Source organism: Bos grunniens, chromosome 2, assembly GCF_055505025.1.
Source record: "Bos grunniens cultivar Pamir isolate PY7600 chromosome 2, Bosgru_T2T1.0, whole genome shotgun sequence".
Lineage (NCBI taxonomy): Eukaryota > Metazoa > Chordata > Mammalia > Artiodactyla > Bovidae > Bos > Bos grunniens.
In genome coordinates this window covers 39,274,201-39,300,065 of record NC_141166.1, presented here as the reverse complement: position 1 = coordinate 39,300,065, position 25,865 = coordinate 39,274,201, and the positions used below count along the sequence as shown (strand labels likewise).

The 25,865-nt window shown below is 36.5% G+C and overlaps 1 protein-coding gene across 50 annotated transcripts in view; it reads left to right on the top strand.

Moving 5' to 3' along the window:
* MAP2 (microtubule associated protein 2) overlaps positions 1 to 25,865 on the top strand; it is a 298,362-nt gene that overhangs the window by 247,494 nt on the left and 25,003 nt on the right. For 10 of the 50 annotated variants that reach the window (XM_086342582.1, XM_086342615.1, XM_086342527.1 and 7 more), the window contains 8 exons: positions 65 to 142; positions 9,663 to 9,914; positions 11,665 to 15,420; positions 15,622 to 15,828; positions 16,002 to 16,136; positions 18,967 to 19,028; positions 22,898 to 23,068; positions 23,980 to 24,124. In XM_086342582.1, the coding sequence (XP_086198708.1) occupies positions 65 to 142; positions 9,663 to 9,914; positions 11,665 to 15,420; positions 15,622 to 15,828; positions 16,002 to 16,136; positions 18,967 to 19,028; positions 22,898 to 23,068; positions 23,980 to 24,124 (4,806 nt within the window). The remainder of the gene's footprint in view (positions 1 to 64; positions 143 to 9,662; positions 9,915 to 11,664; positions 15,421 to 15,621; positions 15,829 to 16,001; positions 16,137 to 18,966; positions 19,029 to 22,897; positions 23,069 to 23,979; positions 24,125 to 25,865) is intronic. The other 40 variants (XM_086342836.1, XM_086342796.1, XM_086342841.1 and 37 more) reach the window with 26 other exon arrangements.

Genomic DNA, 25,865 nt, shown 5'->3' with positions numbered 1-25,865 from the left:
TACATGTCCACTGGGCTAGTAGGATTAATTGTTGTATCTCATTTTTCCATTGTTTGATCTTTAGCAGCTGAAGAGACAGCTAATCTGCCTCCTTCTCCACCCCCATCACCAGCCTCAGAACAGACTGTCCCAGTGGAGGAAGGTAAGGCCTGTTGGACTCTTGAGGTTTGTCTTCTTTTAAGGGTAAATAAACCTCAACCCATAAGTGCTGGACTTTGGTATTGGTTAGTATGTGACCCAGCTTGGGAGCTGTCTGTTTCAAATAATCAAGAAGAAACAAAGACTTTGATTAAATATATTATCATTTCTGTACATAAAATCAAAAGTAGATAAATATGGTAAATAAGAAAAATCTGCTGGATAAAGGAAAAGATAACTTTGTGTTTAAGTGGCTAGCTAGAATAACTACAGAGAACTAGTTTACTTCATGTAGACTGTTTTAAAGAGTAGATACAATTTAATTTTATAAGTGACTGAATAAAAATAAATATATTGATGAAATCAATAGATTTGTTTTGGAAGGGTTGGCAGGAACTGTCTCTGTTTTGCTCACTATTGTATTGCCAAGGGCTTCCCCAGGGCCAGACCTGTAGCAAACTCTCAATAAATATTAATGAATAAATGAAGAAGTCAGTGAACAAATTTGATATTGAGAGTATTGAACTGGAAACTGAGATCATGGCTTCTTTCCTGCTGAGACCTTTTATTGTCCATGAATCTATTTATGCATTCAGTCAACATGGAATGCCATGTCAGCTTTTCAGTTTGCAATGAAGAAGCAGACAGATGCCTCTGAAGAATATCCATTTAGAATCTGAGATGAAAGACACTATTTAAAAGCTAACTATTATTGGTTCTCTGAATTAGACCAGTTAACTTTTGTCTATTGTTTGAGAGTTACAGGAGAAGAAGAAAGCTTTTAAAATTTATTGAAAGCTTGCTTGTGTCAATATAATTTACTTTTCATAAACTAAAATCAGAATATTAATACTTTTCCATTTTTGTCATTTGTTGACTTATTTTTCCTTTTGTTGTACTTTTTAGAGCTCATTTTATTGTGTTAAAAATTAAATAAGGTCACAAAAGAATCACTGTCTTTTTATAATCGGTAATTAGGTTTGTTTACATTATTTTTTGAATTACTAGAGGTTATTCTAAATTACTGAACTATAAACTATCAATAAATATAATTTATTTTTGTCATAGATTTATAAACTTAAACCTTTTTTAGTAAGATTTTTTTTCTTATATTGAGGCCTTTTTTCCTATGTTTACTGCCTGAAATAATTAGTCAAAGGAATAAAAAAAAATTGAGGACTATAAGCATTGTATATAATAAGTGTTATTATAACCATTGATGATTAGTTAATTCCCTGAAAATGTGATTAGATCTTTTAATTCATAGATTTGAAAGATCCTTTCTGAGCCTTGATTTTATCTGTTCATGTCTATGGAGCACCTACAAGTTTCCTTGCACTCCTCAAATTCTCTAAGTATACACTAGTAAGCAAAACAGACATGATCCTTCCTTGTAAGAAGCACAAAGTCTGGTGGAGAATGGAAATCCAGTAAGTAAGTTCAACAATAGGAAGGAAAAGAACAGGGAGCTTTAAGGTAAAAGAAGAGTAATCTTACTTTATTGGAGGGAGAAAGGAGCTGAACTCAGAAGCCTGAAGAAGTGTTGGCCAAGAAAAGATGGAAAGGGGCAATTTGGGCAGAGGGACGAGGATGTTCAAGGACTCTCAGGTGGGAAAGTGCATGAAGTGTTCTGGGAATTGAAGGAGTCCCAGGGCTAATGCATGAGAGATGTGGAGGAGAGGAGTCTGGGAGTGAGCAGCAGCTGGCTTGGTTCAGGCTCCTGGATTTTACTCTGAATGTAATGGAAAGCCTTCCATGACAGCTCTGCTTCCCACAGGTCACTGAAAATGTTTCTGAACCCCTACTTAAAGCCTTTCCCGTGTCAGGAAATCCTCTTAACCAAGAGAGGGGTATGACGTTGACTCCCAAGTCACCTAGAGGTCAAGTAATTCATTCTTCTTACTGTTAAATGTGAGTGTGAGTTAAAGGGACAACAAGGTCTTCCCGGCCATCTGAGACTCATCCAGTCTGTTTCTGGAGGGTGTACCATAGATACAGTGAAAGTATACATTAAAATAGAATCACTTTCATATCTTGGTAACTTAGGTATCATATTCCAAAGTAACTGTTCCTTCACATTTTGGGATTGTTTCCCTCAAGATGTTTCAGTATATTTGGGGAAAATGTCAACTTACTTCCTACTGAAAGTAATTTGAAGATATTTTTAACATTTTCAAACTGAATATGTATTTTTATTTAATTTTTTTCAAAAGACAGCCTCAACCTATACAAAATCCTAATGGTTTCCTTTTAAAAAGATAATCATATTTTTTAGTTATATAGAAAAAATATGTAATTTCAAACTCCATTGATTTAAAAGATTAGATAATATTTTTACCTTAATTTTATGAAAGGCATGTGATCTAGGCAATCAAACTAGTTCCTCTCTTTTATTTTAAATCACTCTTAAAGTATGTATAACAACATTTGTTTTGTTTTATCAGAAAAAAATTAGTGAAAATCCACAAGACAAGAATCAACTTTTCAAATTTTCAAATCAATTGGTTTGTGAAGACAAAGCCAAAGTTTTTAATATATTGCTCATAGCACATTGACTGGAAAGAAAGCAGGTGGATTTTTCCATCTAGATTTTTTACCCTCCTCGAAACACCCTTAAAGCAACTTCAATCTAAAGGCACAGTGAATGTCACAGTTCAGTCCTTTTATGTAAATGTTCTTAGATTAAATTGAGTATTTCATTGATTTTGAGGATAGGCTTTTTATTAATTAGCAAACATTCTAAAAGCTGTTCTTTCCCAAAGGGGAGGCATGGATGCTTCTTCTAAAAATAATTTAAGATATTAATTACTGTCATGTATGAATATTCATGTATTATAATTGGTGTAATATTCATAAGACTATGTACTTATTCTGGGGAACAAAGAGATTTTGATGAAAAAAATTAAGTAAGTAGCACACTTGGAAACACAGGTACAGTGAACCAAACTGAACTAGTTATTATATTTTCAAATTAAGTTCCCCTTTCTTTTTGGCCTAACCATAGTAGTTACCACTTGAACTGAACTGTTAGAATTTGGAAGCCCATGCAAGAGCAATGGAGAAATCTGAAAACAGAACCAGGAGTCCTTCCACCCTCTTAGGTTTGCTCAGAATCCTAGGCTGATGATTTCCTGTGTCAATGATGTGGCTAGCGCACTGTAACTGTTAACCGGAAGCAGTTTCCCTCCGTATCATTCTAGGGCAGCAGACACAGTTGGCAAACTGAGAAGTCCTCAGTCCAAAGCTTGTAGACTGGAAAGGGCTTAGAGAAGTTGGGACACTATGTAAGAGGAGTCAGCTGCTCTAGGTTAGGCCATGGGGTAGAAGCTGTGATGCCGGCAAGATCACCAAGTCGGAGTCACTAATACCCCAAGATGTTCAATCTCTCATAAATGTGACTACTCATTGTACCCAAGGGGGCTCACAGATCAAGACTGAATTTTGTGTGGCAAACTTTACCCAATATAAATTTCCAAATGCTTCTTTTAAAGAAAATTTTGTATGAAAGCAAATTAGGGGAAATGTGGTTCTTCACTAAAACCAGGTAAGCTTCATTTTTAAAGATTATCATTATGCAAAGGAACTATGTAGAAGTCCAAGGTTCACAAGACTACCTTTCCCTTTAAAACAGTACATTATTAAATGAAGCAGACTATTTTGTGACATAACCCAGTATCCAAAAGCAAATGTACTTATAGTAAAAGGAGACATTCAGTCCTGGCCTTAAAGAGCAAAACTGTTATGAATTCATTTTTCATAAATCTCCTAAGTCTAGCTTTGATGTATCAAATCAAAGAAAAGAGTAAAGGTACATGACAACTTGTCTGATAGACTAAAGATAGAGATATTAACGTCTATGGAATCAAGAATGATTCTTGGTGCTTTCTCAAATACCTTCCCATTTAATCCTTCAAGCAACCCACACAGAATACTCACCTAGATAATACTCACTTCCACTGTTGCCCAGGATGTCACAGCTAATAAGTGGCTTATCCAGAGTTTAAATTCAAATCTGCTATGCTCAATTGCTTTGGTCATGTCTAACTCTTTGCAATCCCATGGACTGTAGCTCACCAGGCTCCTCTGTCCATGGGATTCTGCAGGCAAGAATACTGGAGTGGGTTGCCATGCCCTCTTCCAGGGAATCTTCCTGATCCAGAGACTGAATCTGTGTCTTCTGCACTGCAGGCAGGGTCTTTACTCACTTAGCCACCTGGGAAAACGAAGTTCCTACAAACACCCTCACTGCATCGCTAAATCTAGCTAGGCTCTTACTGTGGGACAATGAGAGTGAAGTCATCTTCTAATGAGAGTATTTTGGTTACAAGACACTGGATCGATTCCCTTTTTTTCCAAACAACTCCCAAGTAAATAATTCATTCATTTATAATGTATTCATTTATAATTATATATATATATATAATTCATTCATTTATATAACTTATTTATTATGTGTCACACCTCCATTTGGGTATGAACTGAGAGCACCTGCCATACACAATCCTATAGCAAATGAGGATCTCTTGTCTTCTAGCATTATTACTGGAAGCCCATGCACTGGTACAGTCTCTGAACTTTAGCCAGCCAACATGGTCCTCTGAGCATCACTTCACTGGCACATCTCTGGGACATGTAATGTAGATGGACTTCAGGCTCATAGGTCCTAAACAGAGACTTGGAGTAACCCAGAGGGGCCTGGGCTTTGCCAGACATTCTTCTTGAAGTTGCCTGGCTAAGAGCCAGACAAATACTACAGAGAAGCTACTTTTCCGCTGAAGCACTCAAAGTTTTTGTTGTTTTTGTTGTTCCCTGATTAGCCAGAGTTTTCAGAATAGAAAGTACTGTTTCTTTGAAATGTTCTGGATCTGAAGCAAGACTCTGGGTTGTTTTCACATTTTGGCACTTTCAAGAAACAACAAGAAAGAGGAAGCCAAAATCTTCAAAAGGCTAAACTATCCAAGGAGAATTGCCTTTAAACTATCATCTCTCAGGTTTAAATTCTTTAGTTTTGAATTGTAGTCTGCTGTCCTCCCTAGAAAATATTGAAAAGCAGGGAGGCAAATATGCCATTTTCACTTATTGATTATCCATGTAATCTGTTTGAATGTATTAGAAGTTTTAGAAAAAATTTGTGTCCCTGGGGAGTCTACAGCCTCGGGAGTCACTAGAGGAGATATGAATGGCTGGGACTTGTGGCAAGCCCAAGACTTATGATTCAGCCAATGTTGTAGGCCAGATCTCACCCAGTCGTCTGCTCAGCTGAGAAATCATGCCGAGTTGAACTAACAATATCAAATGTAATTTTAGGTTTCTTCTATCCCATGATATAATAAGCATTGTGGCTGGGAAAGTTCTGAGCACCCATCTAGAAACAACTTCCATGGAACAATCAGTAAACAATATGTTCAAAAGATTAAAAACATTCTCTCTTCAAAATATTATTTTAGTGTCCTTATGATTTCAGGTTTATTTCCAGTTATCAGCACTCAGTTGACTGAAAATAAGTTATTGTGCTAAAAATTCAGTGCATTTTCAAATTAATGCTGTAATTCTGTCCACTTAAATTTTGATAGAAATAAAAATTATACAGATAGCTACTGCATTTTGATCTTATTGAAAATTACAAAAATTTAAAATTATTTCTCTATATAAGTAAATAAATAGTGGTTAACAAATTTAGTAATCAGCCATGTAGGCCTGAGATACATACAGTGTCTCAGCCAGATATTGTTCTTTGTGATCATTCTTTAGGCTTATTGAAATGCTAAGCAAATTGATTGATATACACTCATATTTCTAAGGAAATATATTTAAGTAATACAGATTTCTAAGCTAAGACGTGGGAAAGAAAAGAAATGAGAGCAGCTTCTTTAGCATTTCCATGAGAAATATACAATGAGGGCTTTGAAATACAAAAACAGTAGTACAAGTGAAACTTCATAGAATACAATTGTGATGGGTCAGAAGCCACCTCAGTAGAAATTCTCAGCTAACTGTATCTCTGTTAAGCCTTCCAAAGAGAAGCAGAACACAAGAAAACAAGTGTATGTTGCTAGGTAATTTCTAGTACTTTCACAGCCATGCAGATAAGAACTAGGGTTCAAAAGGATGCCTAGGAGTTTGCATCCAAAGAAAAAGCTATGCCAGTTGTGTTCCCCTAAGCAAGACAGGAAAGAAGCATAATGCATTGTAGATTTTTCTTAACAGGATTGAAATTAAAAATTATTTTCTGGTAGAAGTCATGAACTAAAAATTAAATCAACCAAAATGCTAACCATGCGCACATACTAGATAATGAAGGTTGTACTTCCACAGGCCCAGTTTCTCTCAGAATTGTACAGGCATCAGGTCCTAACAGCTTTCCTCTTTTATAACTTATAAATGTATTGATAAAAACATGAGAAAATGTGCGTACTTGAAAGAATTTCTTCTAACAAATGCATTTGTTTTGTAGTGCTTTGTTTCTTTCCCAGTGTTTCTGTTGTTATTTTAACTCATTTGAGGAAGATGTAAAGATAATTTCTATTATGCAGTGGGAGTGTCAGAACATTTGGTTCATTTAGATCAATGACAAGATTCCTAAAGGGAGAGTTTAAATTCAGTGGCTACTGAAGCATGAAATTTCACTGTCTCCCATCCTCCACCAGCTTGGTCTCGCTCATCCCTCTCCATCCTGCTGTGCTGCTTCCGTGACCCCATGTCCTGTGCAAATGTTTGTCTCGTCCGTCTGATCTTGTGTCTGTCTTGTCCAGTTTTCCCTGCAGTTTTTTCCTGTGTGTCTGTTTGTAGATGAAGGGGCTGAGGATCAAGTGGGTCCTCTACACAGGTTCCCCAGCCACGAACCTGCCACCAGCGGGGAGAGGCGTAGACTCCTAGCCCCCTCCATCTCGGTGTCTGTGCCTGATGATGACCCTTCCAATTCCGATGAGGAGTACTATGAGCATCCTTTGTTCAGCTCACAGTGGACTGCCTCTAGTGTGCTCCCCAGTGGCCCAGCGCAGAGTGCAGAGGCCCACTTAGGCCGGGAGAAAGGTGAACCAAGCATGGTCCCCTTAGCTCCTCCTCCCCTGCCCGCAGCTTTGACCATGTGCATCACCTTAAGTGTGCCTCCATGTGTGGGTGGGAGGGACAGGAGCCTGTTTTTTCCATATGAAAGTGAAGTCCCTATATCGCTCATCTCCATCCAAATGCCTCAACAATTTATATGGAAGAAGGCTGATTTAAGACATGTGAGTGCTGCTTTTTTTTCTTCGCAGCTTCTGAGAAGGAAGCAAAAAAAGTTCAAACAAGTATGACTTCTTTCTACCCCTTGCAAATATATCAATAGGGAAAGAATGTATCTTCTTACCCAAACCAAAGAAGATGACCTTTAATATAATTTTTCCATATTACTAGACCAGACTTCAGAGTTAGGTTTCTATTTAGTGCCATGTTAATGTGATAGCCTTTTAAAAGATAAATAATTGTTTAGGGTAGAATAAATGTTATGGAATGAATTTATTTCTCCAAATCACTTAAACATCTACAGAAACTATAGAGGCTTCCTCAGGTGACTAAATCTTGGTTCAGATAAGTAGAGGTGGGCTAAAATGAAGGAAATGCTCCCAAGCTTTTGTCATTCCAGTCTTTCGAAGGTGGAGACCTTGTGTATAGTTAGCTGTGGAGAGGATAAAATAAGTGGGCAGTGGGCTGCAATTTATCTCATTCTAACAAGGTAGTCTTATAAAGAAAAAAATAGGGCTAATTTTTTTTTTGCTTAGGTAAATGTCATTTTGAAATGAGGAAAAATAACTTGCTTAAATGAAGAGTTTATTTTTGTATGGCATAATATTTAATGTAAAGGCAGATAGTTCCAAGGCAAGAGCACCAATGGTTCAGACATTCTGATAGAAAAATACAATCCATATTGAGTAAACTTAAATGGACTTAAAATAATTAAGAAAAATATGTGAATTTTGAATAAAGAACAGGTGTGGAAATAAACATGATTTATACAAAATGAGAAACTGGAAAGCTAAAAAATTACATGGATTTAGAAAAAATGTAAAATAAATTGATTTCACCCAATAAAGTGACATTAGTAAAGCAGCTATATTAAAAGTCTCTTAGCTTTAATCAAAATCTCTAATTCTATGGCATTGTAAAAATTGCCTTAATAATAAGTTAGAATCTGAGTTATTAAAATGTTACTGACATAGTTAAATTACAAAAATGCAAGTATCTGTGTGTTAAATGTGAAGAAATAGTAGCAGTTCTCATTTTTCCCCATAAGGGCTTTAATGTTTCTCAAAAAATTTCTCTCCTTTCCATCTATAGTCTTCTTCACAGATCCATTTAAACAATATATGATTGTTCATAGGAATTTCAAAAGAATCATTCATTTGAAGAACTATAAGACAGCTTAAATATTTCCCTCTAATTTCTTAAGCAATAAAATGGGATTTATTTTACTGATATTTGAAGTGTAAATGAGAAACAAATGACAGCATAATTCATGGCTTTTCATAAATTTGTTTTATTACATTTTAATTGTTAATATTTTTCTGTATTCTTCAATGGTAGAATGGTTAATCTTTGGGGAGGATATTTTGGCAGTTTTGTTGCCACTCAGCTATCTTTCCTTGGTGGTTTTGTTTTGAATTGTAGAAATGAAACTTTATAATATGCACATTTTCATTCTTTCTTTAGTGTCAAAGAGAACTATACAAGAACTATATTACTGATATTTCAGTGGTTTGAACAATATGATAACAGTCGTGTCCCAGAGGTAGACTTTTCTAAATTGCAATGAAATTAACTTTTACCTGGACCTTGTTTTTCAAAATATTTTACTTACTTCTTTAAAAATTTGTACATTCTCCAATCATATAATGCAATGAAGATGAAATTAATTGAGTTAGGTAGTCTTTGGCCTTAAAAATACTAAATAAAGTATGTCTTAAAGAGTTTTGATGGATTTCATGATAAAGTTGATAATAAAGTGGTTGATTGGATATTATTCTGAGGCCAGGTTTTTTACTCCCAAAGATCCCTTTAGCAAAGTTTGCATGTTTTAAATTAAATCAGGAATTCGTATGTAGGGGCTTCCTGCATTGGAGAAAACAGCACATGACTTACAAACTTAAAGGTTTGTTGCAGCATATCAATGCATCTGTCTTTTCACAACCATCTGTTATCTGGCAGTGCCATCTCTTATTTCCAGCCAGCTTTCCACATTGTGTGCGACTTACTGCCATTTCCACTAAGGGTAATAGATCAATAAAACCCTTTCAGCTCTCAGGTTTTAAAATAAATAGCCTTTTAATGAGACTTTAAAAGGCATCATTATTAGCCGATTATATTTACTAATTTTCCAAGCAATACATAATGTCCATTGCGTTAAGACATTAATTTGTTCATCCAAGCAGTAAAAGAGGTTCTTGTGAGGTCAATAAAGTAGAGCTGAAAGCGTTCCTTGAATGATATTTCTGTTGTTTCATATATGTTTGTATGGTCATGATGTCAACATCTTTTTCATCCCTAAGAAGAAGAAACGCTAGAGAGTCCAGTGGCTGAGGAAGAGAAACCTGCCACTCTTCCTGAGAAAGAGTGTGGGGCTGCCAAGGTCTCAGACCAGCCCAAGGGCCTCAGTGAGGGCCAAGTGGAGTCTAGTGCGGAGGCCCAAGTAGTTCCTGCAGACAGCGCCTCAGCAGGGGCCCCACAGGAGAAAAGTGTAAAAGAGGTCACGGTCACGGAGGTGTCTCCAGAAGTAAAAACCCCTTCCTCTGCCGGGGAAGGTGTGTCTTTCTTAGGATTTGCATGTGTTTTGTTGCAAGTGATCTCTCCAGCAGCTTATCAATCTGATGCCTTTCCAATGCTATTCCATCGCTGGGTCGTCTCATGATACCAAGACCCCTGTCTGAGACTTAAAGAGCAAAGAGTGTGGCTTGTGCAGGTGCTGTGTGGCAGCTTGGTTTTCCACTGCTGCAGCTGATTCCTGGTTTTACTTTGCCATGATACAATACGCTTTGCAGCCAGGCTGATGACGCTATGTGAGCTTTTTTTCCGCCCCCGCCCCTCCTCATCTCAAATGTTTGCCAGTCACATTGCTAATACATGTATATTTTTATTTTTATTTTGGGGGACAGCAATTCATATGCTTTTCTTTCAAATCGTAGAGGTGGATTTTGGCACATTATTACGGGCTTCAATGGTAGAATGGTTTTTGTTTGCAACTGCAATGTGCTATATTTTTTTTATGCTTCAGTGAATACTGGTTTAGTTTCCTTAAAAGCACCTGCTGATGCTTCTCATATCATTTCCTTTCCATGGCAACCAAACCCTTTGATCATCACCATCTCTCTTGAGTTTTCATTCATCTAAACTTTACTAGAAAATTCATAAAGTATTTATTTTCTATTGTGACAAGACAACACACAAGTGTTTAGGTTAATGATGATCCATACACTTGCCCTTCAACAGATGACTGAATTTTATTAATTTTCCCCAAATCTTCTCCAGACAATTAACATTTAGGCTTAGTGACCACAATGAAATAACTTTGGCTGTAAAATACAAGTGACACTCTGGAGCCTTTTGAATTGGTGAACAAATAAAAATTACAAAGACTCATTTAGTCTCTGTGAAGCATCCCTAAAGCCAATATTGGTCAGTGCTTCACCTGTTGGTCACATTCCAGGAAATGAGGTCATGACCAAGGAGAAAAAGACATTTTAATAGTTTACTCTTATTAAAATTTTGTTATTCATGTAACTTCCCAGTATTAACAGTATAATTCAGATTTTCTTACATCTATCATACAGACTAAGTAATGATTAGGATTTAGGAATTTTGATACATGGTAGAAATTGTCTTGTTAATATTTAGGTCATATCAAACAAAGTCTATAGCAATTATTTATTTGTATTACTGAAATTTAATCTTAGATGACTTCTAAAAGTTTATTCTAGGAACATTTCAATGCCCCCAAAACTGGTCTTGGCATTTGTTAGTCAAGTTAGCTGAAATTATTTAACACATATTATTATAAATTAATTGGCCTTCTGCCCATGGGCTACCAATTCACTTTGCAATGAGAAAAGAAAAAGTTTGGCTGAAACCAATTCTTTTCCATATTTAGATTATAGATTATATAGATTATTTTGTACCCTAATGTTAACTACTTATTAAATTTTCTTTAATATGTAGTTTTTATCTGTAGAAGGCATATGACATTTTTTTCTGCTATAGGACACATCAAGTACTGTTTAGAGACACCAAACAAACAAAGGAAAAAAGAGTATTCAAAATATACTCTTATTTCATTTCTGTACACATTAATTCACAGTGGGAGTTTATTGTAGCAATCATACAAATGTATCTCAGTCCTGACATTTTCGTTTTAATTTTTAAATGAATAGCATGCTTGCACGTTTCATAGTTTTTCTTTCAAGCCTACCATTCATTTGCCATTTCAAAAAATAATTTTAAGCTTACTGCCTGAAAGCCCTTGCCTATTATGTTTAAAAATCAACCCAATTACTTCAGGTTTACTTACAGCCTCGAAGATGGAGTTTCATGATCAACAAGAATTGACTCCCTCTCCAGCCGAGCCACTAGACAAGAAGGAAAAGGAACCAGAGACAGAAAGTAAGCCTGGTGAAGACCTTAAGCATGCTGCCTTAGTTTCTGAGCTGGAAACAACTAAAACTTCCCCTGATAAAAAGGACATACAAGGCACAGAAGAAGAAAAAGCACCTCCCACTCTGTTTGGGCACACTCTTGGTGCCAGCCTAGAAGATACGAAACCCAAGACAGAACCAAGCCTAGTGGTACCTGATATTGGCCTTCCTGCAGAGCCCACAGCTGCAAAAGAGCAGAAGGACTGGTTCATCCAAATGCCAACGGAAGCCAAAAAGGACGAGTGGGGTTTAGTTGCTCCTGTATCTCCTGGCCCTCTAACACCCATGAAGGAAAAAGATGTACTTGAGGATATCCCAAAATGGGAAGGGAAACAATTTGATTCTCCCATGCCGAGTCCCTTTCAGGGTGGAAGCTTCACTCTTCCTTTTGACATCTCAAAGCATGAAATAGTTGCAGCAGCAGCATCCTTTGCTCCCGCCCTGTTACAGCCAGATGACCAAAAATCTCTGGAAGAAACTGGTAGCCCAGCAACTGCCAAAGATAGTTCTAAAGTTGAAGAGCCCCAGAAGGATCAACCTGACAAAATAGCAGAAGCACCAGCCTCAGAGGCAGTTGCTGCACCCAAAGATGCTCACGTTTCAATTGTGGAAGAGTGTGTCCCAGAGAAAGTTTCAGGAGAAGAGAAAGGGATGATAAAGGAAGAGAGTGTGCAGATAAAAGAGACTCCCACCCTCAGCGAACAGGAATCTACACTTGCTGAAAAGGAACCTCACCTAAAGCTTGAAGAAAAACCAACCATTTCTGACAAAGAAGCCATGCCAAAAGAGAGTGAACCCCCAAAACTGATAGATGAAGAAACAAATATAATTCAACCTTCCACCGAACACACTTACTCCAAAAAAGAAGAGAAGGGCCAGGAGCCTCCCACAGATATATTAAAACAGGACTCATTCCCTGTAAGTTTGGAGCAAGCAGTTACTGATTCAGCCATGACCACTCAGACCCTGGAAAAAGTCATGACTGAACCAACTGCACTAAGTGAAAAGATTGCCACCCAGGAGCTCTTTGAAGAAAAAGTTGCTGACAAAGATCATAAGGTAGAAGGAGTTGGAGTTGTAACATCAGCTGAACTTGACATGCCATTTTATGAAGACAAGTCAGGAATGTCCAAGTACTTTGAAACATCCGCCTTGAAAGAAGAAGTGACCAAAAGCATCCAGCCAGGCAGTGATTACTATGAACTAAGTGACACAAGAGAAAGTGTCCAAGAGGCTTTTGATACTGTGTCTCCCATGCATAAAGATGGCGACAAGGCACTTCCAGAAGAAGAACCCCAGCCCAGTGCTCCGGCACAAGAAGCAGGGTATAGCACTCTCGCACAGAGTCATCCATCTGACTTACCAGAAGAACCCAGTTCTCCCCAAGAAAGAATGTTCACTATTGATCCAAAAGTGTATGGAGAGAAAAGGGATCTCCACAGTAAGAATAAGGATGATCTGACGCTAAGCAGGAGTTTAGGACTTGGTGGTAGGTCTGCAATAGAACAAAGAAGCATGTCCATCAATTTGCCCATGTCTTGCCTGGATTCCATAGCCCTTGGGTTTAACTTCGGTCGAGGGCATGATCTTTCCCCCCTGGCTTCTGACATTCTAACCAATACTAGTGGAAGTATGGATGAAGGAGATGATTACCTTCCAGCCACAACACCTGCTGTGGACAAAGCCCCTTGCTTCCCAACCGAAAGCAAAGAAGAAAAAGAACAGGTAAAGGAAGAAAAAGATACTGGAGAGGAAAATGCCCGAGTCGAGACATCATGTGAGTCGCCTTTCCTAGCCAAAGATTATTACAAAAATGGTACTGTCATGGCTCCTGACTTGCCTGAAATGCTAGACCTGGCAGGCACACGGTCAAGGTTAGCTTCCGTGAGTGCAGACACTGATGTTGCCAGGAGAAAATCAGTCCCATCAGAGACTGTGGTGGAGGAGAGTAGCACTGGCTTGCCCCCTGTCACTGATGAAAACCACATCATCGTTAAAACTGACAGTCAACTCGAAGACCTGGGCTACTGTGTGTTCAATAAATACACAGTCCCCCTCCCGTCACCTGTTCAAGACAGTGAGAATTTATCTGGGGAGAGTGGTTCCTTTTATGAAGGCACTGATGATAAAGCACGAAGAGATTTGGCCACCGATCTTTCATTAATTGAAGTCAAGCTGGCAGCTGCCGGAAGAGTAAAAGATGAAGTCAGTGCTGAGAAGGAAGCATCCCCACCTATCTCTGGTGACAAATCAGGACTGAGTAGGGAGTTTGATCAGGAGAAGAAAGCCAGTGATAAGCTGGATACTGTCCTAGAGAAAAGTGAAGAACATGCTGATTCAAAAGAGCACGCCAAGGAAACAGAAGAGGCTGGTGATGAAGTTGAAACTCTTGGATTAGGAGTGACCCAGGAGCAAGCTTCAGCCAGAGAACTGACAGTCGCTAAAGATGCATCACCTGTCATGGCTGAGAAAGCAGAGAAAGGTCTTAGTTCAGTGCCAGAGGTAGCTGAGGTAGAACCGTCCAAAAAAGCTGAACCAGAACTGGATTTGGCTGTGAAGAAAGCTGAACAAGGTCAGTTAGATATTAAAATCAGTGACTTTGGACAGATGGCCTCAGGGCTACACGTAGATGCTGGAGAGGCAGCAGAGCTTAAACTTGAGGCTACCCAGGACCTCGCCCCCTCATCCACAGCCCCTCCGGAGGTAGATGCATTTATGGGTGTTGAGTCCAGCCACTTGAAAGAAGGCACCAAAGTTAGTGAAACAGAAGTCAAGGAGAAGGTGGCTAAGCCTGACTTGGTGCACCAGGAGGCTGTGGACAAGGAAGAATCCTATGAGTCCAGCGGTGAGCATGAAAGCCTCACCATGGAGTCCTTGAAAGCCGATGAGGGCAAGAAGGAAACTTCCCCAGAATCTTCTCTAATTCAAGACGAGATTGCCATCAAATTGTCTGTGGAAATACCCTGTGCACCCGTTGTTTCAGAGGCTGATGTAGCCGCAGATGAGAGAGCTGATGTCCAGATGGAATTTATTCAGCCACCAAAAGAAGAAAGCCAAGAGACCCCGGATATTTCCATCACACCCTCTGATGTTACCGAGCCGTTGCCTGAAGCTGCCAGAGCTGAACCAGCAGAGGCTCAGAGCGAGGAAGAAGAGATCGAAGCCCAGGGAGAATATGACAAGTTGCTCTTCCGCTCAGACACCCTTCAGATTACCGACCTGGGTGCCCCAGGCGTCAGGGAGGAGTTTGTGGAGACCTGTCCTGGTGAGCACAAAGGAGTGATTGAGTCTGTCGTAACCATCGAGGACGACTTCATCACCGTCGTGCAAACCACAACTGATGAAGGGGAATCAGGGTCCCACAGTGTGCGTTTTGCAGCCCTCGAGCAGCCCGAGGTGGAAAGGAGACCGTCACCCCATGCTGAAGAAGAACTTGAAGTAGAAGAGGCAGCTGAAGCCCAGGCTGAACCCAAGGACGGTTCCCCAGAGGCTCCGGCTTCCCCTGAGAGAGAAGAGGTTGGACTCTCAGAATATAAGACAGAAACCTACGAGGATTACAAAGATGAAACCACCATTGATGACTCCATCATGGATGCTGACAGCCTCTGGGTGGACACTCAAGGTGTGCATTATATTTTTCAATTTTCTACTCCCAAGTAAAATCCAGTATCCTAGTGGAAAAACGTTTTTGTTTTCTTTTTCCATTTTAGACATTTTAAAATGTCCCTTTATCTCTTTATTTTGCATTTTGTTAGATGGAGGATTTTGCACATTTGTTACTAATGTTGTCGTTGTTGTTGTCATGGTTTGCTCTGATCCACAGATGATGATAGAAGCATCATGACAGAACAGTTAGAAACTATCCCTAAAGAGGAGAAAGCTGAAAAGGAAGCTCGGAGATCATCTCTTGAGAAACATAGAAAAGAAAAGCCTTTTAAAACCGGGAGAGGCAGGATTTCCACTCCTGAAAGAAAAATAGCTAAAAAGGAACCTAGCACAGTCTCCAGAGATGAAGTGAGAAGGAAAAAAGGTTCATTTCACAATCACTTCTTTATGAATGTTTTTGAAGTAATTCATTATTACTCTTTTGTAGAAGAAACTGCCTAACCGTGGTAACTAATGATTGATGAAATTTCGTTCGGTTTTGCTCGAAGTGTGTATTCTTCTCCTGATGGTATGCTTTCTGTGTTTTCTTATTCATAGCAGTTTATAAGAAGGCTGAACTTGCTAAAAAAACAGAAGTTCAGGCCCACTCTCCCTCCAGGAAATTCATTTTAAAACCTGCTATCAAATATACTAGACCAACTCATCTCTCCTGTGTTAAGCGGAAAACGACAGGTGACTGTTCAATTCTGCAATGTGGCTGGCAAACATAGACATGTATTTTTTTTTATCTCATTACCTTAGCAGCTTCATTTTGTTTTTCTTCCGAGAATCTCAGCAGTCATGAACAATTTCGCTATTAAGTGTCTTGTATCATTATTCTTTTTTTATCCCCTTCCCTACAGAAGAGATCATGACCATCTGTTTCTTTGTCATGCTCAGACTTAACAGTGATTGTATCTTGGCATTGTGCCCTAGTGTCACGTTCTGGGGATTCCTGTTTTCATTCTGTGTGTTTGGTTAGACGATGGCGATGAATATAACCGTGGTATGCATTCTCATTATTTTGCTTATTTACCTCCCTCATGCTTAAACCCATACATATTTGTCCTAGTTTCTATATTGTTACTGCCAAATCTGTTACTGATGTTGATGAATTTACTGAGGACCACCAAGAATGCATAGGGATTTTGAGATGGAGAATGAGAAGCAAATCTGGGATAAAATTGTGGTTGGAAAATTACTTTGCTTAGCGATGAAAGGAAAAAAAAAAAAGGAAAAAGAAACTGTTTGGTAATCCCATCAGAGTTTATTTTTCATATCCAAAATTAGCTAGGCTTTCTGACAATATTGCATCTCTTGGTTGACATTTTGTCCTTGGAATTTTCTTAAAATGTGTTGGATTTAAAATACTAAATTTCCCCCTATAATGTAGTAGTCAAAAATTTAATAAATTTAATAAACCCCTTCCTCCAAATAGCTCAGAATTTAGGTTTATTTTCTATCTTGCTATCTTCTTATTGTTCTGTCGTCTTCAAATGTACTTTGTTTTTACTGTTTAAATAAGCAGTGGAATAAGGAGCGAAATGTTACAAATCATAATAAAAGCCCCTGTGTAATATCCACAATGCAAACTCTGTTCCTCAAGTTCAGTGCAAAGTATATATTTGAAATGTATAATCATATTAGGGTACTCTTAATTATAATGTTTTATTTTAGTATTGATTAAATGGCACACTTGCAGTTTACAAAGGAAGGTATCAGAGCTTGAGTCAGAAAGCAATATTTTTCATTCCATTGTATACACATTAGAAGCGCCTTTACATAAATCTTTGAATGGCTTTAAAGGGTTAGCAGCAGCATTAACCCTTGTAAGAAGAAGAATATCATGGCATTGATGTTTTATGATAGCTGCTAAAAATTTCAAGCATTTTTAATTTGTGTTCTTCATATAGGAAGTATCTCATATGCTTCCTTCAAGAACTAGTATATGAGGCAGGATTTGAAAGTAGAAGGTTTATAATTATACACAAACCTTGATGATGAAGGTTTAGAATGAGGAAGTAAGAATTATGAATCAACATGATATCTCTAAATTTTATATCTCACTTAGTACATTTTCATTAAACTTGGAATTTTTCTATTTAGAAAAATGCTTCTACGGGCAGAATCTCTTGGTTTGGGCATAAAAATCCCATATGCCATCGAAAAGATGAAAATTATATTAGGATTGTATAATTTCAGAGGAAGTGTCAAACGGTTTGATGAAGTACCCACATGTCATTGGTATTCAATTTGCCACACTGTGAGTAACTTGGCTTTTTACTTCATTTATTAGAGGAAATTTAAGACTTCTGGACTAAGTTAGAATCTTGCTCTTTTTTATTCAGATATTAAGATACTCAAACAAAAAGCATGCACCAAATGAGTGCCGCTGACTTAAACCAAAGCATATATGTCACAGAAACATGAGCTAAATTATAGAAATAGTAAAGAGCCATAATTTGCACTGCTTCTTTGAAAAAACAGTTTCAGAATCTGTGAATAATCTTACTAGCCAGTCCTAAATAGCATAGAACATATTGTAGGCCACTATTATTTTTGTGTTAGAACTGCATATGGCATGAGAAACCTTTTTAAAACTCATTTGGAGTGCTTTTAAGGATAAGTATTTTTTCCTGAGAATTTCTCTCTTGCGAAAGAAAATTAAAGCAAACACACCAGCTTTTTATTTTCTAAGTTCAATTGTTAAATAGGGATAATTTCCCCAAACACAAGGGTTGTGTTCAATTGTGAAAATAGTTAAGTCAAGTCAGGTAAGTTGTCAACAGAAATTATGCCGGAGATAATGGAGTTTAAAATTGAAACCAGAGGTATAAAACAGCAGCAAGAAAAACAACAGTAACAGATGTGGTAATAATTTCATACAGGAAGTGCATGTGTAGAACATGGTCTATTTTATTGAACTTGAAATTCTTCTCCTGTTTTCTCTTCTTGACAAGCTATTTTTCTTCCCTTCCCTTCTCATGTGGCACATTTCATGTCAAACAAATGTGTCTTACTATTATGAAATTCCAGGGGTGTAGAGGAAAAGGGGTTGGCAGACTGTAACAGTTTAAAATATAAAATGCAGAAATATGCCAGTGGCTACATAAAGAAGGTTTGGGAATCTCTGTGAGTATTCTTATGTGATGCCCACCCTAGAACCAAACACTCCCCTTTTCCTTAAATTCTGTAGCATTCGGATAACTGTCCTGCAATTTCCATTCTAAAGGATCTATAGTAATTTAAGGGTACACTGGTAACCGAAAATTACTTGGTGTGCTTATCTGTGCTTTGGTAAACACTGGGTTATAGTAATTAGCACACTGTGTAATGGGAGCCACATGCTGTAATATTGTTATTATTCAGATTTCTTTAATTATTGAATTTGAGTCTCAGTGTAAACAAAATCCACTTTACGTTAGTCTGTTGACAGAACTGAATATCCAAAAGGTATGAAAAGTGCATTTATGTGATCTTTAGCCACTAAGTTTGGGGTTGTTTGTGTCTCCTCTTTCAACAGCAGCAGGTGCTGAATCAGCTCAGGCTCCCAGTGTATTTAAACAGGCAAAGGACAAAGTCTCTGTGAGTAAAATACCTCTTTCCTTATTTTTTATTTGAAGTTCCCTTTGGTATTAGTGGCAGCGTTTTAATAATTTTAGATAAAATTTAGATTTTCGACATCTACTCTCTTAAATCATTCACTCACCCAGCATGATTCTCGATGGCATTCGAGCATGTCCTGGTATCTTCTGGAATGTGACGGTAGCTAGTGAGGGTAGAGCTGGGATGAAGGCTGCCTCTGTTGTTATAGTAAGAAGAAACATATGAAACACCACAATGATATGGAGAAAAATGGAAGAACTCAATTTATTTGCTTTTCATAGAATCAAGATAAACCATTGTAATCACCACACTATATTTTACAGCACTTTTCCATTGTTGTTATTATATGTGAGAATTTTAAACAATATAGATAAGTAAAAATATATTATTATCTCCTTATCTAAAGATAACTGCAGTTACCATTTTGATGCAAGATATTAATTTTTCTACACATTTATAGGTTTAATAACAAAGATGGAAGATGTGTATCAGTTTTTTAATTATTCACTAAAAATTTTCTATGTCATTAAACATTCTTATACATCATTTTAATGACTATATAATGCATTTTATACTTTTACAGTGATATGCTTTATCAGTTTCCTATTGGTATTCAAACAGTTTTCTGTATTTTAGTGGTGTTACCATGGAAATCTTTTTTGGCTGAATGTGTCCATATGCATTTCCTTGGTAGTTTTCTAATAGTGAAGTCTGCACAACTGTCTTGTAGAAAGGTTGTAGACTTGTTTGTACTCCAGCTGTATATGAACATGCTTGTATTCAGTATTACTAGATATTGCTTTTTCTTTATTTAACAAGTGATAGAGATGAAATATTTTGTTGTTTTAATTTGGTGTATTAAAGATATTTAGCTTCTTTCATATTTATAAATCTTTTGTATTTCTTATTTTGCAAGTTTATTTTTTATATTATTAATCATGTTTTTTAAACTTTCAAAAGACCAAAGACAATACAAAGTGTTTCTTTCTTTCTTACTGAAAGGAAAAAAGGAATCTAGTGAATTTTAAAATTATGACAAATAATTTGAGTGATATCACAGTGTTCTGGGTCTTAGCCATAATATATAACATGTAAATCACAATTCTTTGTTTGGCTTTCTAAAATCTAATAAAATTTTAAACTTCTACTTTTTGTTTATTATGAAAAACAGGAATTAATTTCATTTATAGCAGAACCTTTTATATCATCTTGAAGCCAAGGAGCTTTATGTTGGTTAAAAAATTATTTGTATATCTGATTATTGTATAAATGTTTTCAGACATATTACTGAAAATAAGGCAATCCATTTATTGCAGTGGTAATTTTCTTTGACCACGCTGTTATTTCAGGATTTACATCTCTTTACCTTCTATTTCTAATGGAGACTAGTGTATTGTGGTGGTTAAGATCAGGGCTATGAAACAAACCAGATCTAAGTTTTGAACATTTATTAACTATATATAATCTTTTCCTGCCTGTGTCTTAATTTACCAAAAATAAGGGGAAGAGTAAAAATTCCTATATAATAAGCACTCTGTAGTTCTTAGAACATAATATTTATTTCAATAAATAGCAGTGGTGATTATTATTATTATTTAAAAAGTAGAACTCTTTAGGAGCGGATATAGAAAGTAAGTCTGAGTTTTCTCCTGACTATAAAAATCATTTTTAAGTATACCCTGTTTGCAAAACCTTTAAGAAATTTTCAAGTCCCTTGGTTTTATTTTGGTTTGGCTTCCTTTTCATTCAGTTTTTTAAACCCCTTAGTACTTATATTTTACATTTTCAAATAAAACATGTATTAAAAACAGATTGTGTTTAAGAATTAGAAATTCAGACTATCAGTAGGTACAAAACAGTTATTTGAGTCAAAACAACTAATGGAAGAAATGAATACTTCCTACCTTGTTATCCATTAAATAGAATTGAATTAAAGTCATTTTCAGAGTATATTTTTTTCTCTTTCAAGTTTAAAGTAAAAATGAAAATTCAAAAGAACTAATTAGCATAGAAAAGCAACAGTCAGTGATTTTTTTTTTTAATATGAAAGCTTAACCTTTGTTAGAATTACTGGTCTTAACATCTAACTAGAAAATCCACCATCAAAATCAAGGATCCTACTCAATTTGGTAAGAATTTGCATTCCAGTGAGGCTGTAAACGTAGCACATTCTGTGCAATAGCTTCGGTTTCTTTTGATTTCATAATGTAATGGTCAACAATTACAACAGTTTAGGCAAAGAATATAAAAATGGCTCCAGTCATTACCCACTTACTGTGCTGTGTTGCTTCCAAGACTGTCTAGTAATTCAAATTATTTTCATAAATGTGTTTCAACAAGAATTAGCATTCAGTGCCCACACTTGTACAGAAACCAAACAAAACCTAACTTTTTTCCTCGTAAATGCCTATCTCAATCTACTGACGAAGAGCGATTAGACCACCATTCTTTCTAACTTTTTCTAATTTATTCTCCTTTTCCTTATAACTTCATCCTCTTCCTATAGTTTCCTAAAATCCCAAGATTAACTCTTATTTACCTCTGATATTCACTGTATCTATCAGAACAGTTCTCTCCGATTTTTCAACTGATCTTTATTGTGAACCTGATCTATCAATATAATCTTTCATTTCATTTGAGATTTTTTTGTTTGTTTGTTCATTTTATTTTGGTTTTGTATCTAGCATGAGATTAGTAGATGTCTTTCATCATTTAAGGCAATCCAGTTACTTCACTTTTCTTTCCTATACCACACTTTTGAAACTTGCTTATTTGTGGATAATGTCAATCAAAAAAGAATGACTTATGCTGACCCAGTTACACTTCCCACTTAAGGTGCTGGGTCTGTAAAACAAGAAATGATTTGTGCAATCTGTGAATACTTATGCCTATGTCAAAGTGGTTACAAAGGTTAAAACTTGAGATTAGAAACGTTAGTTTTATTGCTTTTATTGTAACAGCTAAATAATATTAATTATTTGAAGATTAAAACCTCCTTGGCTTTGTCATACTGGTCTGTATTTTAACAGTCTCCCCCCAAGACATGTAGCATGCTATCATAGCTTTCTCCAAAAGCTGTGTATATACATACATCCAAAGCACTTACACTTGTACTTGACAACAGTCTCCCCAGGGATTATCAACACCTGTGAAAGTGTGATTTTCATGGGCAGTCTAGCCAGTGCTGACTTTAATTTTTAGAATTTATAACACATCATAGAAAATGTGTGATTTATTAACATAAAAATGTTTCTAATTCTGTGGTACAACTTGGTCCCTGGTGTGCATTTAACTCATAAAATGAACTCATTGTATTTAAAATCTGCAGTTTTCTGATGGAATCAGTGTAGACATCTAAAAATACATTTTCTCAGCTTAAAAATATATTTTCCATTATTAGGCCTTAAATATACTTGTTCGACAGTTATTTAAATATACTTTGTTCTACAGTTCTTGAAATGCAATCAAAATATTGATTATATATACCGTTTAAGTGCTGTGTTTATTAAAGGAATAATTCTAGTAGAGTCTCAAGATATTTTCCAAATATGGTATCATTATAAGTTCTATGGCTTAACCAGAGACCTTATACATAGAATTTATAAATAATATTTTAATCTATATTCTCATTTTCTGAATATTCTTAGTTCCAGTTAAAAAGAGGTATTCATTGAAAATCTCTTGTTCTCACATAATATACATGTCTGTCATTGATTATAACCATTTATCATGTGTTCTTATTAAAAGTAGACATTTAATTTTTTATATGTTTATATGTTTTTTTAATTTTCCTTCTACTTCATAGTTTGGTTTATTTTGTGCTTTTGTTTGTTTTCTTCCATGGCTAGAATTCTACCTTGTCAAAGATTCCTGCCTTACAGGGTAGCACAAAGTCCCCAAGATGCAGCTCAGCCTGCCCTAGCGCGACTAAAAGGGCTACATTTTCTGACAGTTTATTCATACAGCCCACCTCAGCGGGCTCCACAGACCGCTTACCATACTCAGAATCAGGGAACAAGGTAAGGCAGCAAGCCAACCACAGGTGCAGAAAGGGATATAATTTGGGAGAAGGACGCAATTCAGTAAATGTCTGAAAGCCAAGAGTTTCAATCCTAAAGTGTTTGACATATAAACAATATACCCTATTAAAAAACTGATACCAATTAAATGTTTCAATAGTTATAAACAGCTTAATCATTAAAAAATGGAAGTTGTGTTTTTGTAAGATATACAGTACATAATTATTATTTTATATTTAATAAAATTTCAAATACAAACAAAATGTATTTGATATTACATATGACACATATAATCTAAGGATACCAAATTACATAAAATATAATAGTTTGGGCTCAGCATCAGACACATCAGGATTTAATACTAAATCTGCTACATCCCAATTCAGTGATTCTTACAAAAATTAAATTACGTAAACTGTTGAAACCTGTTTCCTCAGCTCTAAAATGCATATAATATTTTGGGGTAAAAATTAAATAATCAATGAATGTAAAGTGCTTAATGTTCTTGTCACATAAGTGCACTATATACAGGAGTGATCATAGTTAAATACTGTACGTGCAGTGCCTTTCTGCCAGTCCTTTCTTAGTGATACAGTATCATGCTGATGAAGACTTGTCAGTAAAATTATTAATTACCTGGAGACTACTTCAGCACAGTTTTACTCATGTTATCACTTAGAATTTGAATTTCACAGTTAATTTTTAGCATTCACTCCAAAATAATATATTTTTATATTCTGAACTCTTTCTAAGTTGTAAAGCAGAAATACTTATTAAGTATGTACAAGTCAGTAGTATGGATTAAAAGAAATTCCTCTATTGGCCCAGGAGGATAATTAGCCAGAGCGATATAACCTCTTTGTATATGAAGATTCACAGGAACCCAACGTTGTTCTGTTTTCTCCAATCAGGATGGAGTTACCAAGAGCCCAGAGAAGCGCTCTTCTCTGCCGAGACCTTCCTCCATCCTTCCTCCTCGCCGAGGTGTCTCAGGAGACAGAGATGAGAACTCCTTCTCTCTCAACAGTTCTATCTCTTCTGCGCGGCGGACCACTCGTAGGTTTATTTTGGTTTGGCTTCCTTTTCATTCAGTTTTTAAACCTTAAGTGGAGTAGCTTATAATGTACTTATATTTTACATTTTCAAATACAGCCTGTATTTACATCGGATTATATTTGCCCTAAGAATCAGAAATTCAGACTATCAGTGTGTCCAAAACACTTATTTGAGTCAAAACAATTGATGGAGAAAATGAATATATACTACTTTGTTATTGGTTAAATAGGATTGAAGTTAAGTCATTTTCAGGATTGTTTTTCTCTTCTTTCAAGTTTAAAGTGAAAAAGATAATTCAAAAGGACTAATCAGCATAGAAAAGCAATAGTCAGGGATTTCTTTAAATATGAAAGCTTAACCTTTATTAGAATACCAAGTCATAAAAACTAACTGAAAAATCAACAATCAAAATCAAGAATCCTGCTCAATTTCGTAAGAATAGGGGCTTTCCTGGTGGCTCAGAGGTTAAAGTGTCTGCTTGTATTGCAGGAGACCTGGGTTCAATCCCTGGGTTGGGAAGATCCCCTGGAGAAGAAAATGGCAACCCACTCCAGTATTCTTGCCTGGAAAATCCCATGGACGGAGGAGCCTGGTGGGCTACAGTACATGGGGTTGCAAAGAGTCGGACACAACTGAGCGACTTCACTTTGACTTTGTCTTTGCATTCCAATGAAGCTGTAAACATAGCATATTCTGTGTGATAGCTTCAATTTCTTTTGATTTCATGATGTAATGCTCAGCAATTATCACAGTTTATGTAAAGAATATAAAAATGCTCCAATCATTACTCACTTACATACTGTGTTACTACCAAGACTATCTAGTAATTCAAATTATTTTCATAAATGCGTTTCTATTACCACAAAAATAGCTGCTGCTGCTAAGTCACTTCAGTCGTGTCCGACTCTGTGCCACCCCATAGATGGCAGCCCACTAGGCTCCCCCGTCCCTGGGATTCTCCAGGCAAGAACACTGGAGTGGGTTGCCATTTCCTTCAATGCATGAAAGTGAAAAGTGAAAGTGAAGTTGCTCAGTGGTATCCGACCCTCAGCAACCCCATGGACTGCAGCCTTCCAGGCTCCTCCATCCATGGGATTTTCCAGGCAAGAGTACTGGAGTGGGGTGCCATTGCCTTCTCTATTAATCATTTATAGATGGCTGAAATCTTAAGATACATTTCTCAGTCAATTCAATTAAAGTGCTGATGGTCAGGTATTAACAACCTTATTAAATCTACTGATGAGCAAACTGACCTTTTAAAGACTTGTCCAGTACTACACAGCTAGTAAGTGGTTGAATTTGGTTTTCAGCCTACTGATAAATTCACAACCTGTCCTCTTAATGTCTTCTCTATATTTATTTAGTACTAGGGAATTGTTCTGTAGAGTCACTCAGAAAATAGTATCCCTGTCATTTAGAAACTATTACAAAATGGTAGAAACATTTGGAGAATAGCATATTTGTCATTTAAAATCCATATGAAAGTGGTGGAAATTGCTACTACTATCACATTACAGTTGATTTCACCACTTATTTTTTAAGTCTTTAATAGTAATTGCCCCACAATGTGAGCAATCCAAATGTGGCTATTTTGTATGACTTAAACTGTTTTGTGTTTTTTTTTTTTTTTTTTTTGCCTATAATGAAAGTATTTATTATAATGAGAGCAGTTGTGTCCCGAAACATTTAGATTCATGAAGCATTAATATCCTTTGAAATACATGCTAGGAATACTTTGAAA